The 20,973-nt window shown below is 33.2% G+C and overlaps 1 protein-coding gene across 1 annotated transcript in view; it reads left to right on the top strand.

Moving 5' to 3' along the window:
- Positions 1-20,973, top strand: part of TMPRSS15 (transmembrane serine protease 15) — a 130,824-nt gene that overhangs the window by 8,571 nt on the left and 101,280 nt on the right. The window contains exons 2-5 of the mRNA XM_063113305.1: positions 1,148-1,278; positions 1,548-1,615; positions 12,356-12,507; positions 17,406-17,441. Of these exons, the coding sequence (XP_062969375.1) occupies positions 1,148-1,278; positions 1,548-1,615; positions 12,356-12,507; positions 17,406-17,441 (387 nt within the window). The remainder of the gene's footprint in view (positions 1-1,147; positions 1,279-1,547; positions 1,616-12,355; positions 12,508-17,405; positions 17,442-20,973) is intronic.

The raw sequence follows: 20,973 nt of genomic DNA, 5'->3' as shown, positions 1-20,973 counted from the left end.
AAATACAAACAAACTTAAAGATTCAGTATTAAATTATAACTATAAAATTAACTCTTGTACATACTGTACTAATGTAATAATTTTGTAGCCACCTCCCGCTGCTATTGTGGTGAGCTCAGGTGTTGCAAATATCTGCTGAGTCTTGTGCTGTTTATCATCTCTGCATGAGCAGTTTGCCTCTTCAGTAAATTGCGTATTACAGTAAAAGTGAAATCTCATGGTTTTCTCTTCCGTATAATTTTCTTAATAATATTTTCTTTTTTTAAGCTTGCTTTACTGTAAGAATACATTGTATAATACATATAAGATGCAAAATACGTGTTAATCAATTATTTTATGTTATTAGTAAGGCTTCCAGTCAACAACAAGCTATTAGTAAAGTTTTAGGGAAGCGAAAAGTTATATGTGAATTTTCAATTGTGCAAGGCAGGGGAGGCACCCTTAATCCCAGTGTTGTTCAAGGGTCTACTGTATATATTAAAGAAAATATTCTGATAAAGAGATTATGCAGGATAAGTAATAAAAAATGACACATTTTATTTCATATGTTTATATACATTTGCCGTTTTCTTACATTTTTTTCTATTGAGATAATATATTTCCAACAGCAGTTGCAATAACTTCTTCAATAAGAACTCACCATCTAATGGCAAAAGGTCATCCTTGCCAATTTTATAATTACTAGAATTTAAAAAGTAGTTTCAAAGCTATTTTACAAAGTAACACGAACACTGAAATCTTCACAGCAATCCACATGTCAAAAACCAGCAGTGTCCTTGGATGCTAGGTGTTCAAGAAGTATCCGAAAGCAACTACAAAATTTTTAATGATCCACTTCTCACCATGTTTCCCTGAATCATTTTTCATAATTGGTGGAAGTTGATCAGTCCCTGTATCTTCCAACGGGAATCTCAATAATAAAGATACCTTGGAAGCTTAGAGTGTGGGTTAGACTTCAAAAAAATGAATAAAGTATAAAAAAAGTTTATTTTCTAATCTTTTAAAGCAACCAGATATGAAGACTGCAAAGCAAAAGCAAGAACTACATACATCAAGCAAGAACTTTACTTCTATCTTATCCAGAATGTGTCTACTTTTTCCTGTTCATAAATCACATTTGTAGTGTTTTCTTTATTAATTTGTATAGATTCAGTCCTTGAAACAAGTCACGAAGCCAGAGGGACATTTAAAATAACATCCGGAGCTACATATAATCCTAATTTGCAAGACAAACTCTCAGAGGATTTCAAAATTCTTGCTTTTGACCTTCAGCAAATGGTAAGGGACTGTCTCTCTTCAGCTGGTTTAAAATTTTATAGCAGAGTTTTACTAACTATTTGCCAAAAGATACATAGATCCCATTTTCTCACTATGAAAAATTTAGTGAATAAGTGTAATATGCCCAGGACACTTAAATGTATGGGACCCATCACCACAGAGAAAATTTCCCTAGTTCTAAGCAGAACATTGAGATTACTTTATATACATTTCTGAGCAAAAGTTGAAATGTTAAATTTAATATGCTTTTTCAAACTTTCTGTTTTTAGATAGATGAGATCTTTCAATCAAGCAATCTGAAGAGTGAATATAAAAACTCAAAAGTTTTACAATTTGAGTGAGTATAGCTCAAAACGTTTCTACTGATAGAAAACAAAGAATCACAAGTTAGTGAAATTATTGGTAATATTTGTAAAACAGTGTCACTACATGTAGAAAAAAAGGAAATGTTTATAATTTTCAACATTTCTGTGAGGATTGAGAAAAGTGACGGAGCATAAACTTTCATTTTAGTAGCAAATAATAGTAACTGCTGATAGCTGATCTTATGATAGCATGCTTCTCTCTCCTGAGAGTAACATCTTGCAAGACACATGGAGGGGGCTGGGGTTGAGTGTATGCAGATGCAGATATAGTGTTTGATTTGCTATGAACATTCAGAAGAAGCTTGTTCATTGTTAAAAAATAGTATGTTGTCACCAGCTTCATTTACATTGTAAATTATGAGGACTTGTTCACTGTTGTATCTAGAGGTCATAAGACTGCTTAGAGTAAAGTAAGTGCTCAATAAATAAATGTCTTAGATTAGTAGGATAACGATATAATTCGACTACAGATACTTGAATCCAGAGTGAATACATATATAAATGATAAAAATATATATATTAATTGTTGTAAGAACACTTAACATGAAACCTGCCTTCAACACTTAGTTCATGGATTTCTCACAAATCCATAAAAAAAATCCATGAAAAAGGGAATTGATCTGTGTGTTGCTGCTGCTGTTGTGTCTGTGTAGAAGAATCCAGGACTTCCTATTCTGTCATCTTGCGGACATCACTCTGAAGCTAGAATTTTCTAAACTGCAAACTATGAAAGGGTCTTTGGAAAAGAGGTATGAATCAGCCAGAAAGTCAGGGGAAAAAATTGTAATGCCAGTTTGAATCTATAAAATTTAGTTAAAAGGGCAAAGAAAGAGTATTCCATTTAAAAAAATACAAAAATGTAAAAAATGAAAGCTTGGTCAAGACCTGGTATAGCTGAAAAAGAGAAAGGAGCAAAGCCTTCAAAATAATTCAGAATAAGAAAACATAGAAGTAGAAACAATATTCCTGAGGCTTAGGGAAAATATAGATCCTATAGAAACAAGCTGGCAAGAAGGAAACTCACTGGCTGAGCTGTGTTTTAGCCAGAGCATTTTGTAGTCTAAATAAAATATATTGTCTAATCCATTCCTCACAAAATGACTGCAAGGGAGATGTAATTATTCCGATTTGTAATTGTGACACAGAGGCTTAGAAATATTAAGTAACTTGCTTCAAATCACATAGCTAGTAGCTGTTGGGGAATGCATTTGAATATAGTTTTGGTTTTCTTCTGATTAAACATGTCATACTTCATATCAGGATTTATAACAGCAGACCCTAAGGAATACAGCATCTTTATAGGGTGAGTGCATTTGTTTTTACCCTAAAATAGATAGGTAGGGCTCGAGATGCAATGGAAAAGGAAACCTCTCTTTTACTACAGAAATAAAAAGGGAGATAACAAGCCTGGGACAGGAGGGAGACCAATCAATGGAAGCCAACATAAGCATGGGAGATCCTGACTTGGGCCAGTTAGGCTGATGGCAACAGTCCTTAGTTACAACTTAGTTACAACTGTCAATCTTCCCATATTCTTTTACCATGATGGCAAACAAGTGTTAGTTTTTAGGCTGTTGGTGCTCTGAAATTGAAGGTTCTTATCAAAGTTATGGGAAAATAGACAATGAGAAAGCTCGAAATCCACAGTTTCAAATGAAAGTACAATATGCAAGCTCCAGAGCAGAGAGCAATGGCCTTCCTCTATGTTTTCATGACATTACTACCGGTGAAATTTGTATATCCATCAATTGCTTCTACACATTAATCATTGATTATATGTCAGGGCCTAAAATTACATATTTTGATTGCTTAGCTTTCAGTCTAGTAGAAATTATTACAATTTTCTTGTCTACATTGTACATTGATATTTAAGGTTTATGCATTCAGATAAATAATCAAACTTTATAAGAACAAAAAATTACATATCATATTTTGCTATCTAAAAAATTATGTCATTTTTGAAAAAGTTAAAAGTTTTTAGTCCTATTTTAGAAAAAAAAATGACAAGTATATATGAGTTGATGGTGTTTCTGATATGACAATTAGTTTAGTACCCTTAGCAAACAAGTCTTGATACTAACCAGAATATCACCAAGTACATGTCAGCTAGTTCTTCTGTGTACCATTACTACCGTATACTTTTGGGGACTGCCTAATCTATTACTCACTGGAGATTTATGGCCTTTTAGGCTATCAATCCATGGTAGATTATCAATCTGAGGTTCAGAGAGACTAGGTAATTCTCTCACTGTCATGCTGCTAATGTTAATATATGTGTATCTGAAATGAAACGATGATACTCTTGCACTACTGCCAATTTTTGCATGAAAGCATACTCAAAACACAGCATGGGGCAATGAGAGTGAAGCCTAAGGCTTCACAACTTAAGGAGGTGTGTAAGTGGTCACAACTTCAGGAATTATCAGACTAGAAGTGGTACACATTTATTAGGGGCTACTGTCTCCCTTCGGTTGTCTCATTGTGTTCATTTCTTTAACTGCCTTTGGCCTTTTTGCATGTAATGTCATTCCCACTCTTTTATCTTTACTTTTCCTTGTTCTTCACCCTCATTTTTAACCTTACCCAGAAGTAAACACTTTATGGGAAAATTTATGGGAGAATCTATACTCAAACTTTGGTGAAAAGCAACTTATTTTACAATCTCTTTTTTCCTTAAATTTTCTCTTTTTTGATGGTATGCTTGTGTTATCCTTCTCTGAATCATTAATGCTAGTTGCTGAAGTTAGCATGTAGAAAAATACTTAATAAACCGAACTGGAGTGAGTTGAATGAATTGCAAAATGATCTTTGTAAGAATCCATTACCGAATTTAAAGGTGTAATGGTCCATCAAGAAGTCTATGAGGCACTTTTCTAGCATAATGAGTGTAATACTATTTAAAGTTTGAATGAAATTATTATGCTTTCATAAAGACCTCACTGTTATTTTAGCAAAAGCCAAAGGCAACTTGAAGATGGGGTAGAGGGTCTACACGGACTATGTATAGTCAGTATGGCTTATAGACATATAAAAAATATAAAAAGTGTGTTTTTATGAGAATACTACAGAAGAAGATTTAACTGTCTGTTTTGTTATAATGGCAATTGTTATATTTACTAACTTTTTCTTTTACCTCCTGAAAATAAAACATTGCTGTTATACGTTTGTTTCATCTTTTAAAAATCAGCTTTTTGGGCCGGCCCCGTGGCTCACTCAGGAGAGTGCTACACTGGTAGCGCCGAGGCTGCAGGTTCGGATCCTATATAGGAAATGTAGGGATGGCCGGTGCACTCACTGGCTGAGCGTGGTGCAAACAACACCATGCCTGCCAAGGGTTGCCATCCCCTTACTGGTCAAAATAATAATAATAATAATAATAATAAAATAAAATAAAAATCAGCTTTTCAAATGCAAAGTGATGAAAACTAAGTGACCTTGTAGTTTCTGTAATCTTCAGAAAGCAACATTTCTCTTATTTCCTAAAATTGATTTTTACCTTAGTGTAAATATCCCTAAAGTTCTATGAAAGATACAGCATGCTTTGAAAAAGAACATGGAATGCAAAGTTAAAACCACCTTAGAGAGTAATAAAAGTAAAGACAGAAAATATAAAATACAGTTCCATGAATTGCACAGGTAGAGAGCAGAACCACTACAAAGATGAGATCAAACACAGGTACGTTAAAAGACAGACAAAACATATATTAAAATGGCTCTGGAAAACCGAAGCAAATATTTTTGTCCTCAACATAGGATTAAATAAATGTTCATTTAGTCATCATTCATTCTCTCACTTATTCAGCAGACATATATAGGGCTTACTTGGAACCAGGCAATTAACTAGATTCGGAGAATACAGCTATAGCCTGCTATTAAGAAGCTCATTACACCACCATCATTAAGACAGTTTGTCTTGTGTTGATGTATTTAGAACTGTTTTTCTTTCTTTCTTCCTTCCCTTTTTTTTTTTTTTTTTTTTGATAGGCTATTAGGTTTTTAATTGACTATCTACAAAGAGCACCTCAGGATTAAGTGATGAATACATAAAAGTCATTAATAGTAAGTTAGGCTATGGAGAACCTGTGAAGGAGAAGTTCTAAAATCCCTGCTATGAGTAATTTAAAGTATTGTTGGGAGATACAACACAGTCAAGAAATGCTAACTAATGTTACTAGGAAGTACATGGCAAGTTGTATATACAGTTTGTGTGACAGTGCAAGAAAAAGAAAGATTTAAAATGATCTAGTTTAGCCTTTGCTTACTGATTTGGACTGGAATGTTCACAACCTGACAGGGAAGTTCATTCTAGTCCAACAAAAGAAAGAGATGCAGGCTGCTTAAAATGAATTCTCTCACATAATATATCTGCAAAAAATTAGGAATCTACTTTTTCAGTGTTGCTCTAGGCATTCTGCAAACTGCCTGTTGAATAATCATTGCTATGACCATGTTTTTTTTTATTGGTTTATAACATCAGTTACTAGAAAATACTTTATTGTTCTCAACTAAGTCTTTATTTCTTTGGCTCTCACCTGCTGATCCTGATTGTAGTTATTAATTTTTTAGGAAGTAAGTGTGTCTCCGTACTCCTATTTCAGTCATTCAATGAATACTGTTTCTAGTGTTATCGTCCTAAGTGCAGGTGTGCCTCAAAGTTCTGTCTCAGGAACTCGCTGTGGCCTCTTCTTTCTCCTCCACACTCCCCACAGGCTTCTGCACCAGCCCTATCACATTATCTGCTCAGCCTCAAAAGCATCCTGCTTTCTCTCTCTTGTATACTTTTTCATTACCTGGACTCCCATTTCTCTCCTTGCTATAGATTGCATCCATCCTTACAATCCATTAAGATCCAATTCATGTCACTTCCTCAGGGACACTTAACTGGTCTGAGTTAGGTACTTCTCCCCCAGTCTTTAGCAACTTGTACCTACATAGGAAGTACACGCCTCACACTGTAATGTAATTGTCTATTTGCCTGTCTCCTTACCAGACCATGAGTTCACTCAGGGAAGAGAATGTGTCTTTGATATCTGTATTTTCAGAATCTAACTAAGGCCTGCCTCCGGGTAGGTGCTCTATAAAGTTGCAGCAAATGAATGAAAAATGTACTGAACATCTGTTATTAAGATATTGAATATTATGTTAAGTATTAGCATGTTAATCTTTAATCCTCATCCTGTAAGGATACTTTTACCATGGCTTTAACCTCCTTTTAGAATAGAATTTTAATTTTAAAAAATCTAAAATAGCTCTCTGAAAACACAGGCATACTAATGTATTAAAGAGCCCCTCGACTTGAAAGGCTGGCTTGAGAAAGGTTTTATGAAAACCATGAGATACAATCTGAGAAGCATATGTAGGAACCGCTAGAGTAGAAATAAAAGAGAAGCCATTTTGGTAAAAAAGTAAAAAAAAGGAATTAGTGTAGCATGTTGAGGATATAATCTGGCTGGCATTGAGGTGCATTAAGAAGACTGAAATATCATGAGAGTGCTCAATATAAATCCAGGGGTCTGACATTGAACCTGTGTCAAATGAAGACCGCAGGGGACTGGTAAGTCTTTGGAAAAACACAATGAGCCTGACTTTATAGAAAAAGCTAATCTCATATCTTAGATCAGGAACAATTGAATCAAAGAGGCTGGGGACAAAGGTACTCGGTATATGGTCTTTACAAGAGTCCTGACATTAGCAAAAGAATCCTTAGTTCTTAGTGACCAAATAGAGGTAAGAGAGTTAAATCAAAGGCAAAGAGATCGTGCTTAGAAAAACAAAGACAGAAGGTCAAACAAAGATTTTTTAATGGGCAAAAGGAACCTCAGGGCCTTGTCATTTTTTGTTGGAACAAAATTAATCCTATGAATTAAAGGCACAATAAAAAAATGGAAAACTTTATCCTTTTACACACAAAAAAGTTTTTCTTCCTCTCTCTCTCTCTTTCTTTCTCATCTGTTTATCTATCTATATTTATCATTCTTTACCCTTTGCATATTCTTGTTCTTAATCCCACTGGCTGGCCCTACATTCATCTACCGTCTTCATTCCTACCTGCGCTACAAAGGCTTCTATCCCTGTTTCCAGAGCTTATCATTTCTGATAACCTCTTTCATTTGCCCAATATCTGGACATGTGGGACCTCAAAAAAGAATAATTTTTTTGTCTTTTCAAAATGCTATTTTTTAGATAGTTACTCAATATTCATTCTGTGAGTGTTAAACCATGCATTCAAGTTGTTTTTTTGTTTTGTTTTGGTTTTGGTTTTGTTTTGGTTTTGTCCACTTTGAGCTATTTGTCTACTTTGGAGTGAGTGGAACTGATTTCTCTTTCTCAGAATTGGAGGATTGAATCTGCATTAAGCATCAATTCAAATTTGTTTCTGAAAGGTTTTATCCTCCTTAAGGAAAGGAATCCCATGTCCCTGCTTCTCCTTAGCCAGGTCTGCCCAGTGAAATCCATACGAATGCAGAGTTTATCAGGACAGTTTTGCTCATGATACCCTTTGTGTTCACATATCTACAACATGCTGGATAGCTTCATTTTTACTACATTGGGAACATTTACTGAATATAGACTTTTACATGTAGTCCTGGTGGGCTATCAAAACTCCAGCATTTTCTTTAATATTTCATAAGTGGTCTTTTATTTCCCTAGAAGCTAACATCACTATATGCAAAACTGTAAATTATTTGAGCTGAAAAATTCTTTCTTTCCTTTCCGTTAGAGCTACCTAGGAGGGCAGTATAGTGCCCAACCTTGATGTATATTTTATAGTGATTCTCAAATAATGTACTTTGTAGAGATACCCTCTGTGGCAGCTGCTGAACTACCTTTAAACCAGAAGTGAGTTTTTGAAAAATGCAATGTAACAGAATTTCCTGAAAATGTCTGTAAGATAAATTACAGGTCGGTGCTTTGGAAAGAAGAGGATAGAAAAAGAAATTCAGAAGATGTAACAAGGAAACATTTAGAATTACTTTAAATAATCACATACAAATAGAAGTCCTCCACTTACAGGGAAAAATGGCAAACTCATGATTAGCTTTATAAATTATTTTAATTTTGAAATCCAATTGATAAAACCAAGGAACAAAAATAACTGAGTTCTTGTCTAACTACCAATATCCACACTAACAGTAAAAAATCTAAAAATCCTTTAAAATACTTATTTTCTTTTTTCTTATTGACTTTAATTAAACTTATACCACATGCATGTGTGCATATGGTCTAATTATAGCACTGAGAATACTAAACTCATTCATTAACCTATTTCCTCTTACTTGTACAAATACTTAATGCCAACCACTGTCACCTGCTACCTTGTGTGATTGTGTGAGTGTGTGTGTGTGTGTGTGTGTGTGTGTGTGTGTGTGTGTGTGTGTGTGTGTGAAGTCACTGAAGGATAAGCAAATGATTTCATGATTTCTCCCTTTTGGGAATACTTTCTGTTACCTGCTTTGTAAAAAGTGCTTTGACTCAGAGAGCATTTAGAAGTTAATTCTTTTAATAAACTCCTCTTTACCCTTTGTGGCAATATGCAGCTTATTTTGCCCTTTGAGTACAAATAAGTCACAAAGTCAAAAAAGAAAAGACTTTCATTTACTCAGCAGCCCTAAAGGTTATCAATATCATTAAGGAAAATATGAGATAAGAAACATTTTGATTTATTACACACAGGCTCTCTGTATTAGTGATAGGATTTATCTGCTTTTTAAAAAAGAACTCAGATATTCTACTGCAGCAAGTACTTTGAAATGAAAATGACCATTGTTTCTTTTTTATGTTTTTCTTAAGAAAGAATTCTTATTTACCTTAATAAATAAATTCAATCTCACAGCACTAATAAAGATCATTACTAAATTGCTAAAATATCACCTTTATTATGGGGTAAAACACAAATGTTTATTATGGTTTTCTTGATTTCTACTATGTATCTCTCTTATCTCCACATTTACACTGAGTAAGAAATTTTATTTTAAAGAATACAACTGTATGTGAATATAAGATATATAACTCCTACTCTTGTAAAGTATAAATTATTAAATGCAATATATAATTCATATTTAAGAGAACACATCTTTCATACAAAGATGTTTTATGCCTGAGGATGAACTAATCCAGTTACTTTCAACCCAGTGAAGAAAAATTCTAGATTTGTACTTTCTCTGCCAGAAATATCTTGCCTTTTATAAAAGCAAGTGTTTAGTCAAATTAAACATGTAGCAATTACAGAAAGAAAAATCAAATTTATTTGGGATTAAAATTACCTAGTGTGCAGTGAAGGATAAGGTGAAAATGTGTGATTGACAAAAATTCCTGGATATTGTTTACTCTCACTTTATTTTAACCATTTTTATTCCTATCCTTTCAACTGTTTGGGGGGTGAAGTTGGCTGGGGAGACATAATGTGAATAAGAAGGAGGGAGAGGAATAGGAAGAAGACGAGGGAAGACTGTCTCTTGAAATTATGAAGGGAATAAAGTATCTTTCCTTCCTCCCCCACAAAAATCCAACTAGCTATTTTCTTCACCTGTTTGGATGTAAAATTCTGGTAACAATGCAAGATAAGAAAAACCTAGACCTTCCTCTAAGGTGAATGTGCTGTAATATCTCTCCTGCTGACAAACAGCTCAAAATAGAGTTAATAAAGGTGGTGCTGGGGTGGAAGAATTATATAAAAACACATCTGGCAGACATACACCATAGGTTTCATTCCTATCTGTGACACTAATAAGCTGTTTAACCCTGGGCAAAGTTACTGACATTACTCTGAGCCTCAATATCCTTATTGCCAAGAGAAAATGTTGGCCAACATCAGGTGCAAAAATAGAGTAATCACCCTTTTCTGGAACCTCTGTTTAAATCAAATGGGATGAAGCCTAAGAATTGTATGCCAGTTAGTAATTTTATATAAATGTAGTAAGATTCAACAAACAAGAGGAGCACTCCACTATGAGCCTTTCTTTTATTAGATCTGGAAAAGTTTTCCAGAAATTTTGAATCAGTCTTCCCCTCAGATTCCATTGACCAGGGCCCTGCGATATGTCCATGAATAAAACTGTGACTGATATAATGAATGATTAAATAAGATGACACCTTTCCTGAGAAAATAGACAGTTATTCTCCAATAAAATTAAGGATCTGCCAGCATGCAAAGTTAAGTGTAGAGGAATAGAAATAAAACAAATAAAAACTGTCTGTGACAAAACATATTCTAAAAGACAGTAAGCAATTTCATTATGTGTGAGTTTGGGAACCCTGAACTAAATAGTTACTAGGAATCTTTTTTTTTTTTACGAGATTTGGTTACTGTGATTTAAGCAAATGATTGGAAAGTTAAACCTTCTAATATTTTAAAATTATTTATTTAATAGATGTGAAGTACTATTATATCAGAGTATCCTGTTCATTTCAAAAATGAAAAACCAGCTACACGGAAAGGAATAACTTCTGCTAAACTGTGAACCTGAATAGTGGCATGGTCATTAAGAAGAAATACTCATGTCCTACCTAGTGGAGATGCCGATCTACTGTGGTCTTCCAAGAACTTTCTGGCCCTGTATACAGTTATGGAGGAAAAACGTAGCATTTATTCTAGGTTCTGTGAGGATATATAGGTGACAGATAAATAAAAACTCTTTGGGAGCTGACAAAGTTCTTCGAGAAGCTCATCAATTTACAGATATCACAATGATAGGTGAATAAACTCCTATATTTCAGAACCAGCAAACATATTTGTAAAATTTGGTTCTGCCTAGTCTGCCTCTTAAGGAAGCAAGTACACCCGGAGTACCCCCAGCTTACTGAAGGGTTCAGAATAAATATCAGAGATAGACTTTGTCTCCTAGGTGATTGTATCCTAAAAGGATAGCATGAGGCAGATAAAAATGTATCAGGAGTGCAAAAATCTTTCAAGTATCCCAAAAATGCATTCATTTTTGTCTCTCCTTAAGTTAAAAAACAAACAAACAAAAAACGCCTTTTAAAATGCATGTTGCAGAGCAGGGGATAAAATAAAGTGCGAGATGATTAGGCTCGAATCCTAATGCTATGGTGGGATTTCATGTTGGCAAAATCAACCCAGCTCTTTGCCAAGAAACTGAATATTCTCTGGGTCCCCAATAGTCTCAGGTATGCTTGTTTTTTTCTGTCCCTTAAAATCAAGGTTTACTTTTATATTCAATATTAAGCAGGATAGAGAAGAAAAAGGAGATATAGATTAGTTGCCATACTCTTGCTCTCAGGCCTTCTTAAACAATACAGAAAAATTTCTTTGAAACCAGTGAAAGTAACTTAGATTCTCTCTCCTTAGAAATTATCCATGAAAAATTACAAATCCATGCCCTTCACTCCTTTAAACAGTAAAATCAGAATAAATGACATGACACCATGTGATTTGGGTTAATTTGACACAAGTGACTGTGGGGAACATTCTGGCCTAAGAAGTAGTGTTGTAACATGGAACTCAGAAAACTCAGATTGCAATGTTGGGTCTACTTTGTTGTTTGTGTTCTTGAAAAAGCATTTAGTCTTTTGATTCCTTTTTCTTCTACCTGTGAAATAAAGATAATATTTGACATAACCTCCCTTACACAGGTGTTATGAGGATTAACAAGGTGATAAATAGAGAATTTCAAAGATATTTTACATGAATTGAGCACAAATCACTTGAAGACAGCTGACTTTTTCCTCCTATATCATCTTTTGCTTTGCAGAAATGGCAGCGTTATAGTCATATTTGAACTTTTCTTTGCCCAGTGGGTGTCAAATGAAAATGTGAAAGAGGAACTGACTCAAGGCATTGAAGCAAATAAATCCAGCCAACTGGTCACTTTCCAAATTGATTTGAACAGCATTGATATCACAGGTATCTGTGAACATTATTTGATTTCTTTGAATCATTAAACTATGAAATTAAAATCCTAGCAATATACCAGGAAAGCAGTTGGGATCATCCTTGACTTTAGGAACTTGTCTTATTGCCTGAGGTGACACATTTACATAAGAAAAGTAAAATATGAAGAAACCATATTTGAAGAAAAATATCACTGAGAAAAAGTTTGTAAAATATCAACTATCAAAAAGGTTCTGAAAATATCGGTGTGCATAAATATTTGTGGGTCTTGTCATATTCTTTGCAGTGGTCAAGCACACTCTCACTTTTCTAGAACTCTCTATCAGAAAGTGACACTCATCATTTCTGATCGAATCATAGACATTATTAGATAACACAGACAAATGGAAAGGTCCAATTTTGAATTGGGAAGCTAAAAGGAGAAGAAGAAAACGGAGGGATCAGTGAGTTTGATCCATCCCAGTTACTTGACTATAAAAATTAAAACTTTTATGATAATAAATCAAAGGAGAAAGGACATGAGACATCAAAAATAACAGTAGGAAAATATACCTATCATTTCTTAAATTGTTCCAAATTTTCCATTTTAGATATTCTCAATTTGGTTCAACAAACATTTACTCTGTGTGCTTATTTTGGTCATGAACAGTAGTAATTTGCCAGTCTCATCTAGGTCTACAATTCCTTATCTGTAAACTTTGGGGCCAAATATGTTTTGAATTCAGAATTTGGGGGATGTTAGGAAGCTAACATCCAAAATAATATCTATCTATCTATCTATCTATCTATCTATCTATCTATCTATCTATCTATCTATCTATCTATCTATGTTTATATCTATATAGATAGATGTGTGTGTGTGTGTGTGTGTGTGTGTGTGTGTGTGTCCACACCAAGTGGAATAAAGACAAACTCTGAACAAAATAATGTCAGTTCAGATAGTTTTGATACATAATGACATCAGTCAATATAGGTTTGCCTTTAAAGCAAATATAGAAAACATACAGAAATTTATGTTTTCTTTTGTTTTTTGATTTTATAATAGTAGATACGAAATTTTGGAACTCTAGCTGCTTTTCTTTACAGCATTGTTTCATCAAACACAATTTCCTCTCTCATTAAGTCTGCTGCTGTATCCTGCAGCTCCTGTTCAGTGAGAAGATAGCTACTGTTTAGTGCCTTCTCTACTGATGCTTTGGTCCCCTTTGGCACAGCTGCTGGAGCAGAGACTGCATATTATGAGTCTTTGATTTAGATGAGCTGAAAACTAGTACTAGCTATTATTAGCTAGAACAGGTGGTTTACCTATCAGTTATTCCCCTCATCAATCCTATTATATGATGTCTTTACTACCTTCACTTGACAGATGAGAAGACCAAAGCACAGATAACTTGGGTAAATTGCCTAAAATCACATCACTACTTAGAGTTGAATCAAGGATTTTTACCTAAGTTGTCTGAGCTTAATATCCGTGCTCTTAACCATTATACTAGAGTTTGTTCGTAATAAAACAATGTTGATTCATTTTTCTAATAGTCATTTTTTCCAAAAAAGTTGGTTTCTTTTATCTTTATTTGAATGTGTATTGGTCTATGGAGGTCTGTTCTGGCAAATGAATTGACAGATATACTGAAACTTATTTTCATGACTCCCTACAACTGCACCATTTTGCTATTTGAGGGAGGGAAGTTTATGATCTTAAAAATTACATATTTATTCAAAAACAACATATCCTTTTGCTCTTGTTGCATACACACACACACACACACACACACAAAAAAAACCATATACTTTGAGTTAACTTAGAATCAGTAGTACGCATGCAATAAACTTTATCACATCAACTTAACAACATTCTCAGTGAGTTGAAGTTACATTTAATTTGTTGAGCTGAGTTAAAATACATTTATAAACATGGCTCCAAGCTTAATTGTACATTTTTATGTTTAATATTTGTTTATATCACATGAGTTTTATATTTATTACATTTTAAAATTGGTCAAGAATTTCATAAACACTTTGAATTACTATATAGAATACTATCAAATCACATAAAATAAAATTTAAAATACTTTTTTGTGAAAAAATATTATAAATCTTATTCTGTTATCTTCTTCATCAATAATATTCCATACACCTTTAACAAAACTGTCATAGATCTTGTAGGAACAAGACAATGCAAAATGAAAAAATCCTGAAATAAACCTAGTTAGCAGAAGAGAACATATCACTTAGCCCACTCATCATCAATAAAGTTTTGAATAAAAACAAATTCACTAGCTGAGTGTTTTCCATGAGATATGCTTAGGTTTCCTTCATATTGTGTATAGTTGAATCACTGTGGTTTTAAAACCACTAAGCATATTAAGGATTGAAGAACATAACCAGTTTTTATCTTTTATGTAAAAAGTCCTTTATATTTAAACAGTATTTATTTCCCAGTAGATATTATTATGTACAAGATTATTTGATACTGATGTCTTCCATACGTTTCAGTGCAAAACCCTTGGTTCTAGGTATGCCAAGATCTGGTATATAACACTACATTAGGTGATTTAAATATAAATTCTTCTATGTTATTAGAGAATAAATAAGTAGATATGTTTCGTAAATGGGTACAAAAAAAAGCAAACATTTTGCATAAGTAAATTGTATAGAAAGAATATGCATATATTGGAAATTTATCAAATGTATCACAAACAAATAATGAATTGGAACAGTCAGCACGAGAGAGGATAAAACAGGAGCTCTAAAGAATCAGATGCCATTTGAATGAATATTCAAATTGTATTCGATGCTTGTAAGAAACGTATTTATAAGCCCAAGTACCAAATTAACTTTACTTTCTTCCAGCATCTTCAGAGAATTTCCCCACAGTAAGCTCAGCAACAACTTCAGGTCAGTACTTATAGCATTTTTTAAAATATAACTTGTTGATCATCAAACTCTGTGACATTAGGAAAGGGTACATTTTTTCTTCTATCTCTTTCTGAGACATTCAGTCTTCATATTAAAATGCAAGAAGCACACATTTAATTACAAATCATGTAGTTTGCAATATTACAGAGGTTATAACACCTAGTTACATATGTCAAGGATATACATATTTGATTTTAATGTTTCTTTCATATTTTAAAATTTATTTACATACATATGAATATGTATATATAAATGATGTGAACATGTGTGTGTGTGCGCACGCGCACATAGCATCCCCAAACATTACTCTGATCTTGTGGTCATGGACATGAAGCCACTGCATTTGTAAGGTCACTAGGAATGAGAGAAAGAAAGTTTAAAAGATATTCAAATGATGGCTTTCAAAATGTATTACGCTCTTTGAAAAGTTGTTTCCAAGTCTTAATGTTAACTACTCTATTCCAGTATTTTCTTTACCCCATATTTCTAAATAAAATTGATCACTGCTTCTCATAAAATTTAGAACTTCACTTTGCCTTTTCAAGATCACACCATTATTGAAAGAATTTCTTTGGAAATTTATCAATAATTTTTAAAATTAACCTGAATTATCTTAAAATGTAAAATGATTCTGTTGTAGAAAAAGCATTGAAGTTAAGCCAGAAGATTTGAACACTGATACTGGTTCTGCCAACTACAGAATCACAGGGTACATCTCTTTACCCCCATGAAAACCTTCTTCCCATAAACCATGAATAATAAATTTTTCTGAGTATTTCAGAAGTCATTTCAATTATCAATTTTACATATAAATAATTTCATAAACGTAAATTGTTATAAAACTATAAAAATATTAATTTTGGTATTATCTATAATCATGACTATTTTCATAATGTTTGAAAGAGCTACATTTTTTTAAAAAGTACCCACTTGGGTCAGGTACTATATTTTGCCAACATTATCTCATTTAATTCTCAGTATGATCCCTTAAGGAGGTTATATCTTTACCAGTTAAGAAGAAATAGATTAAGGAATAAGTATCTTGCCTAGAGTCACATATTAAGTGTCAAACTCAGGAATCAAAAGCAATTCCTTTTGATTCTAAAGCCTGCGGTGTAGGCATTTCCAATGCTTCTATTTCAAATAGCATCAGATTAACCTAGGATACTTAAGTCTACAGCCATTATAAAATTAATGAGTCCTCATAGTTATTGCTCATTGAATAACATCCTGTTCTGTACTTCAAAAATAAAAGATTTGTTAAAAATCTAAAAACCTTCAGTCTGCAATTCTTTTTTTTTTTAACAGCTTTATTGAGGTATAATTAATATGACATACAATTCATCCATTTAAAGTATACAACTCAATGATTTTAATATATTCACAGAATTGGTCACCCCTTAAGGAAGCCTTTAGCTGTAATATCCTATTTCCCACAGCCCTAAGGTGATCACTAACATACTTCCTCTCTATAGATTTGCCCATTCTGGACATTTCAAATAAATGGGACCACATTGGATGCAGTCTTTTGTGACCAACTTCTTTCATTTAACACAATGTTTTCAAGGTTCATCCATGTTGTACTATGTATCAGTACTTTATACCTTTTATTGCCAAAAAATATTCCATTATACAAAATATTTTATTTATTCATAAGCATTTTGTTTATTCGTTCATTAGTTGATGGATGTTTAGGTTTTCACTTTTTATCTATTGTGAATAATCCTACTATGAACATACATATGTAAGTTTTTGTGTGGACATATGTTTTCATTTCTCTTGACTCTACAATTCTACAAATCACTGAAAACATAAAAGATTCATTCCTAGAACCAAATACAAATGATATATTCCTAAATAAATAGATACTAATAATTCACAACACCTTAAAAATTATTACATTAAATATTAAACGGAAGGAAAATACAACGAATTCCTAATAATCCGTTTAAAATATGTCATCATTATTTTAATGTCATTTATCTCTACAGACAAGCTAACTACCAGCAGGCCTTCGACGACTCCAGGTCAGTTTTAACAATATTATTTCTATTTTTTTTTTTTAAGTTTTTGCTTATGTTTTACTTTAAGTTCCTGAGAATTCTCTAATGACACAGCAGTTTAATATTACTGCTATTACTTTCCTGGAATTTATTTGTTTGTTTGTTTGTTTATCTTGGCTATATTTCAATAATTTTCCCCTAAGTAATAGACTTTATTTTTATAGCAGTTATAGTTCTACAGAGATATTAAGCAGAAAGTACAGATTGTTCCCATACCCTCCCCCACACATATGCACAGTTTCTCCTACTATTAACATGTTACACTAGTGTGATACATTTGTTACAATTATGAACCAATATCGGTATATTATTATTAACTCAATTTTACATTAAGGTTCCCTTTTGGTATTGTCAAATGCATAATTTCATGTATTCACCATTATAGTATCATACAGAGTAGTTCTGATGCCCTAAAACTCTTCTGTGCTCCACCTGTTCATCCCTCCAACCCTCCTAAAACTCTGGCAACCACTAGTTTTGTTTTGTTTTTTTTCTTTATTACCTCAAACAATTATCATTTCTTTGTGTTGGGACATTCAAAATCCTCTCTTCTAGCTAATTGAAACCATATAGTTAAAGTTAATTATGGTCAACCTACCATGCATAGAACACTAGATATTATTCCTCATTTTATAGATAATAAAACTGAAGCTTAAAAGTTTACAGTCTTAGCCTAAGATTTCACTAAAGTAAACAATACATTGGAGATAATGCCTAGCTTATCTGACCTCAATCCAGCCTGTTAGAACTGTGGTTATTATCTATTGCTAAGAACGCCACTAAGAGGGTCAAAATGTTTTCCAGAAAGGATACAGTTTTCATTAGATCTTAGGGAATTTTGCCTTTGATTAGTCTCTCTATATACAAATTAGACACGCTGTTTCTGCCCTGTTAACGTGGTACTGGTGGCCAAACCAGTGCCAAAGTAGCCTTGGATTCATTCATTCAACAAAATTTTTATTGTGTCTACTTTGTGCCAACTCCTAGTGTGTATCTTTGATGTGCCAGTTTCTCTGGATTCCTAATAATTGTCTACTGTGCTTTTGTCTATCTGCCAGTCAACTAAAATAACTTCTCGGCTCCTAACTTAATCTTCATGTTAAACAGCCTGAGTGTGCCCCTAATCACTTCAAGTGAACTTAATAAAGGCAATGTCATGTAGACATTCAGTCATCTCCTCAACAATAATATTGCCATTTTTATGTTATTAAAATTTACATCAAATGTCATATAAATACAAGGAAAGGCCATGTGAGAAACTACATCCCTTTGTAAGAATTAACATTTCTTACATAAACTGGTTAGCATGATGTTTGAAAAGCAAAGCAATACATGAATCATTTAATCAAAATGCTTTATGAAACAAGCCATCACAATTCTAAAACACATAGAGATTTATTATGGTGGAATAAGCCTGCCTGAAGTTGTATTTAAGTTGTAATCATATACCTCTATTGAAAAAAACTGTCATTGAGCCCACATTCTCTTCTCCAATGTGAAAAAATATTTACAGGATCTAAAATCACCCTTCAACACATTTAGGCCTTTAGGGTTAATAATGGCTAATTCCTTTAGTCTAAAAATAAACTGAAAAAACAATTTTAGTATATTTTGAGAAATTTGTTCCAAAAACCAAGTTTAAAACAAGATGATTATACTTAGTAATGCTCATTTTAATCTGATCATTTATTTAAGCAAAATAACCCATTTTCAAACATTCCCTGTTATTGGAGACTATACTGACTTACTTTAATCAATCCTCAAAGAATTATCCTAAGGTGAGTAGGTGGCAAAATATCATATGCCCTTTTGTACTAAATCCAGGTATTATGTGAGTTCTCAATCGTCCTTCCCTTTTATTCCTCTCATATGTCAAGATACTATAGATTTATAGAGGGGAACGAGGCAATTAAACTTGAAAACCGCAGTTTTCAAGCAGTAATTTATTATGAATATGCCTTTCAGGGATGTTAAGTTTATTCTCATTTTTATATGCCTGGAAGGCAGAGTTTGAGAAAAATCAACAAATGCATGCATCATATACCTGGCATTAGTACTATTATAAATTTTGCCAAAGAGAATTTCTGTGTGATAAGAGTTACAAAGTCCATGAGGATTATGTCCCATTGTTCAACTGCCTTTGTTGTCAATAACCGTAAAGTTTTACTAACCCATTTGAAACACTAGAGGAGAGAAATGGGAACTAAGGTCTCATTATGCAGATTGATTTCTTGGCTGCTGCAGAGTGCCTGGAAGGGCTGTTTTGGGCAATTGCTCATATGCTTCAGGGGTTGCTAGACTTCAGCTTGTTCTAGTTCTTTGTTGCTTACTGTGTAGGCAAGGGTTGCAGAAAAGCAAAAGTTTCACTATCATGGGCTTTCTCAATCTCATATAAAATGCAATCTTTCTATGATTCCATTATATGGAAGAGTTTGGGGACTGAAGAAAAAGAATAATTGGTTGATTTAGTGAAGAAAATTAAATTGGGCCAAAAGAACTTAAGACAGAGTTATGCTCCTTAGCTCCAGGTCTGAGATGCAGAGACTTTAACTGATACCAGATATATCAAGACTTTAAGGCTTTTTTTTCTTCCTTGCATTGGAGAAAACAGCATTTATACATTGCTAAGCACTCTCCTCTAATTTGAGACATTCCTACAGACATGATATCAAGACTATCAAAGTATCTTTCCACTGCAATTTTATTTGAATTGAAAAACCATAGTCTTGCTAAAAAGACTAGATTCGTTCTATCAAAGTAAATGGGAATTTCTATGAGATGATTTCTATTTTCCAGTATAGTGTTGTGAAATGAAATTGGCCTCTAAAGGCAGACATCCACAGATTCAGCTTCTACTTCCACTGCTAAGTAAACTATCAGGATCTTAAACAACTTTGGCCACCAAGTACAATTACCCTCACTTAAATGATACGGAAAATAAAAATCAAAAACTTCCAAACTATGATTTTTAATTTATTATCTTGTATGCAACACTTTTTGTGACTAGTTTGGAAGAAAAATGATGAATTTTAGTCTTTTTTTCCTCCAAAATGCCTAGCACAGGGCCTGCACAAAGTAGGCACAGTAGTCCCCATTCCCAGTTCACTGGAAATAGTTTTTACTTTGGATCACTCTGAAGTAATCACATTCGAGTTTATACTGAACTCTCTATGATACAAATATAAATGGATAATTAAAACCTTGTATTTGCAGAATTCCAAATATGAGTAATACTTATACTGGTGTGTTTTCATAATATGCAAAAAATTGGTATCCTAAATATAAAAACCATATAGATATAAAAACTTGTGAAAGTATTTTTCCCACTCAAGTTAACAGTACTTAATATTCAGGAAATTTTATTTGCTTCTAGTAAACTGAGCCAATTTTTACTCTCTTGTGCAAATGTCTTCAACTAGAATTCATTAATTCTTCTCCTAAAAACTCCCTGTTGAGAAGCACGGTTTGGTAGCCTTCTTAGAAAAGTAGAAATACT

Source organism: Cynocephalus volans, chromosome 1 (assembly GCF_027409185.1).
Source record: "Cynocephalus volans isolate mCynVol1 chromosome 1, mCynVol1.pri, whole genome shotgun sequence".
Classification (NCBI taxonomy): Eukaryota; Metazoa; Chordata; class Mammalia; order Dermoptera; family Cynocephalidae; genus Cynocephalus; species Cynocephalus volans.
The sequence above is the reverse complement of the archived record's forward strand: the minus strand, read 5'-3'. Positions and strand labels throughout refer to the sequence as shown.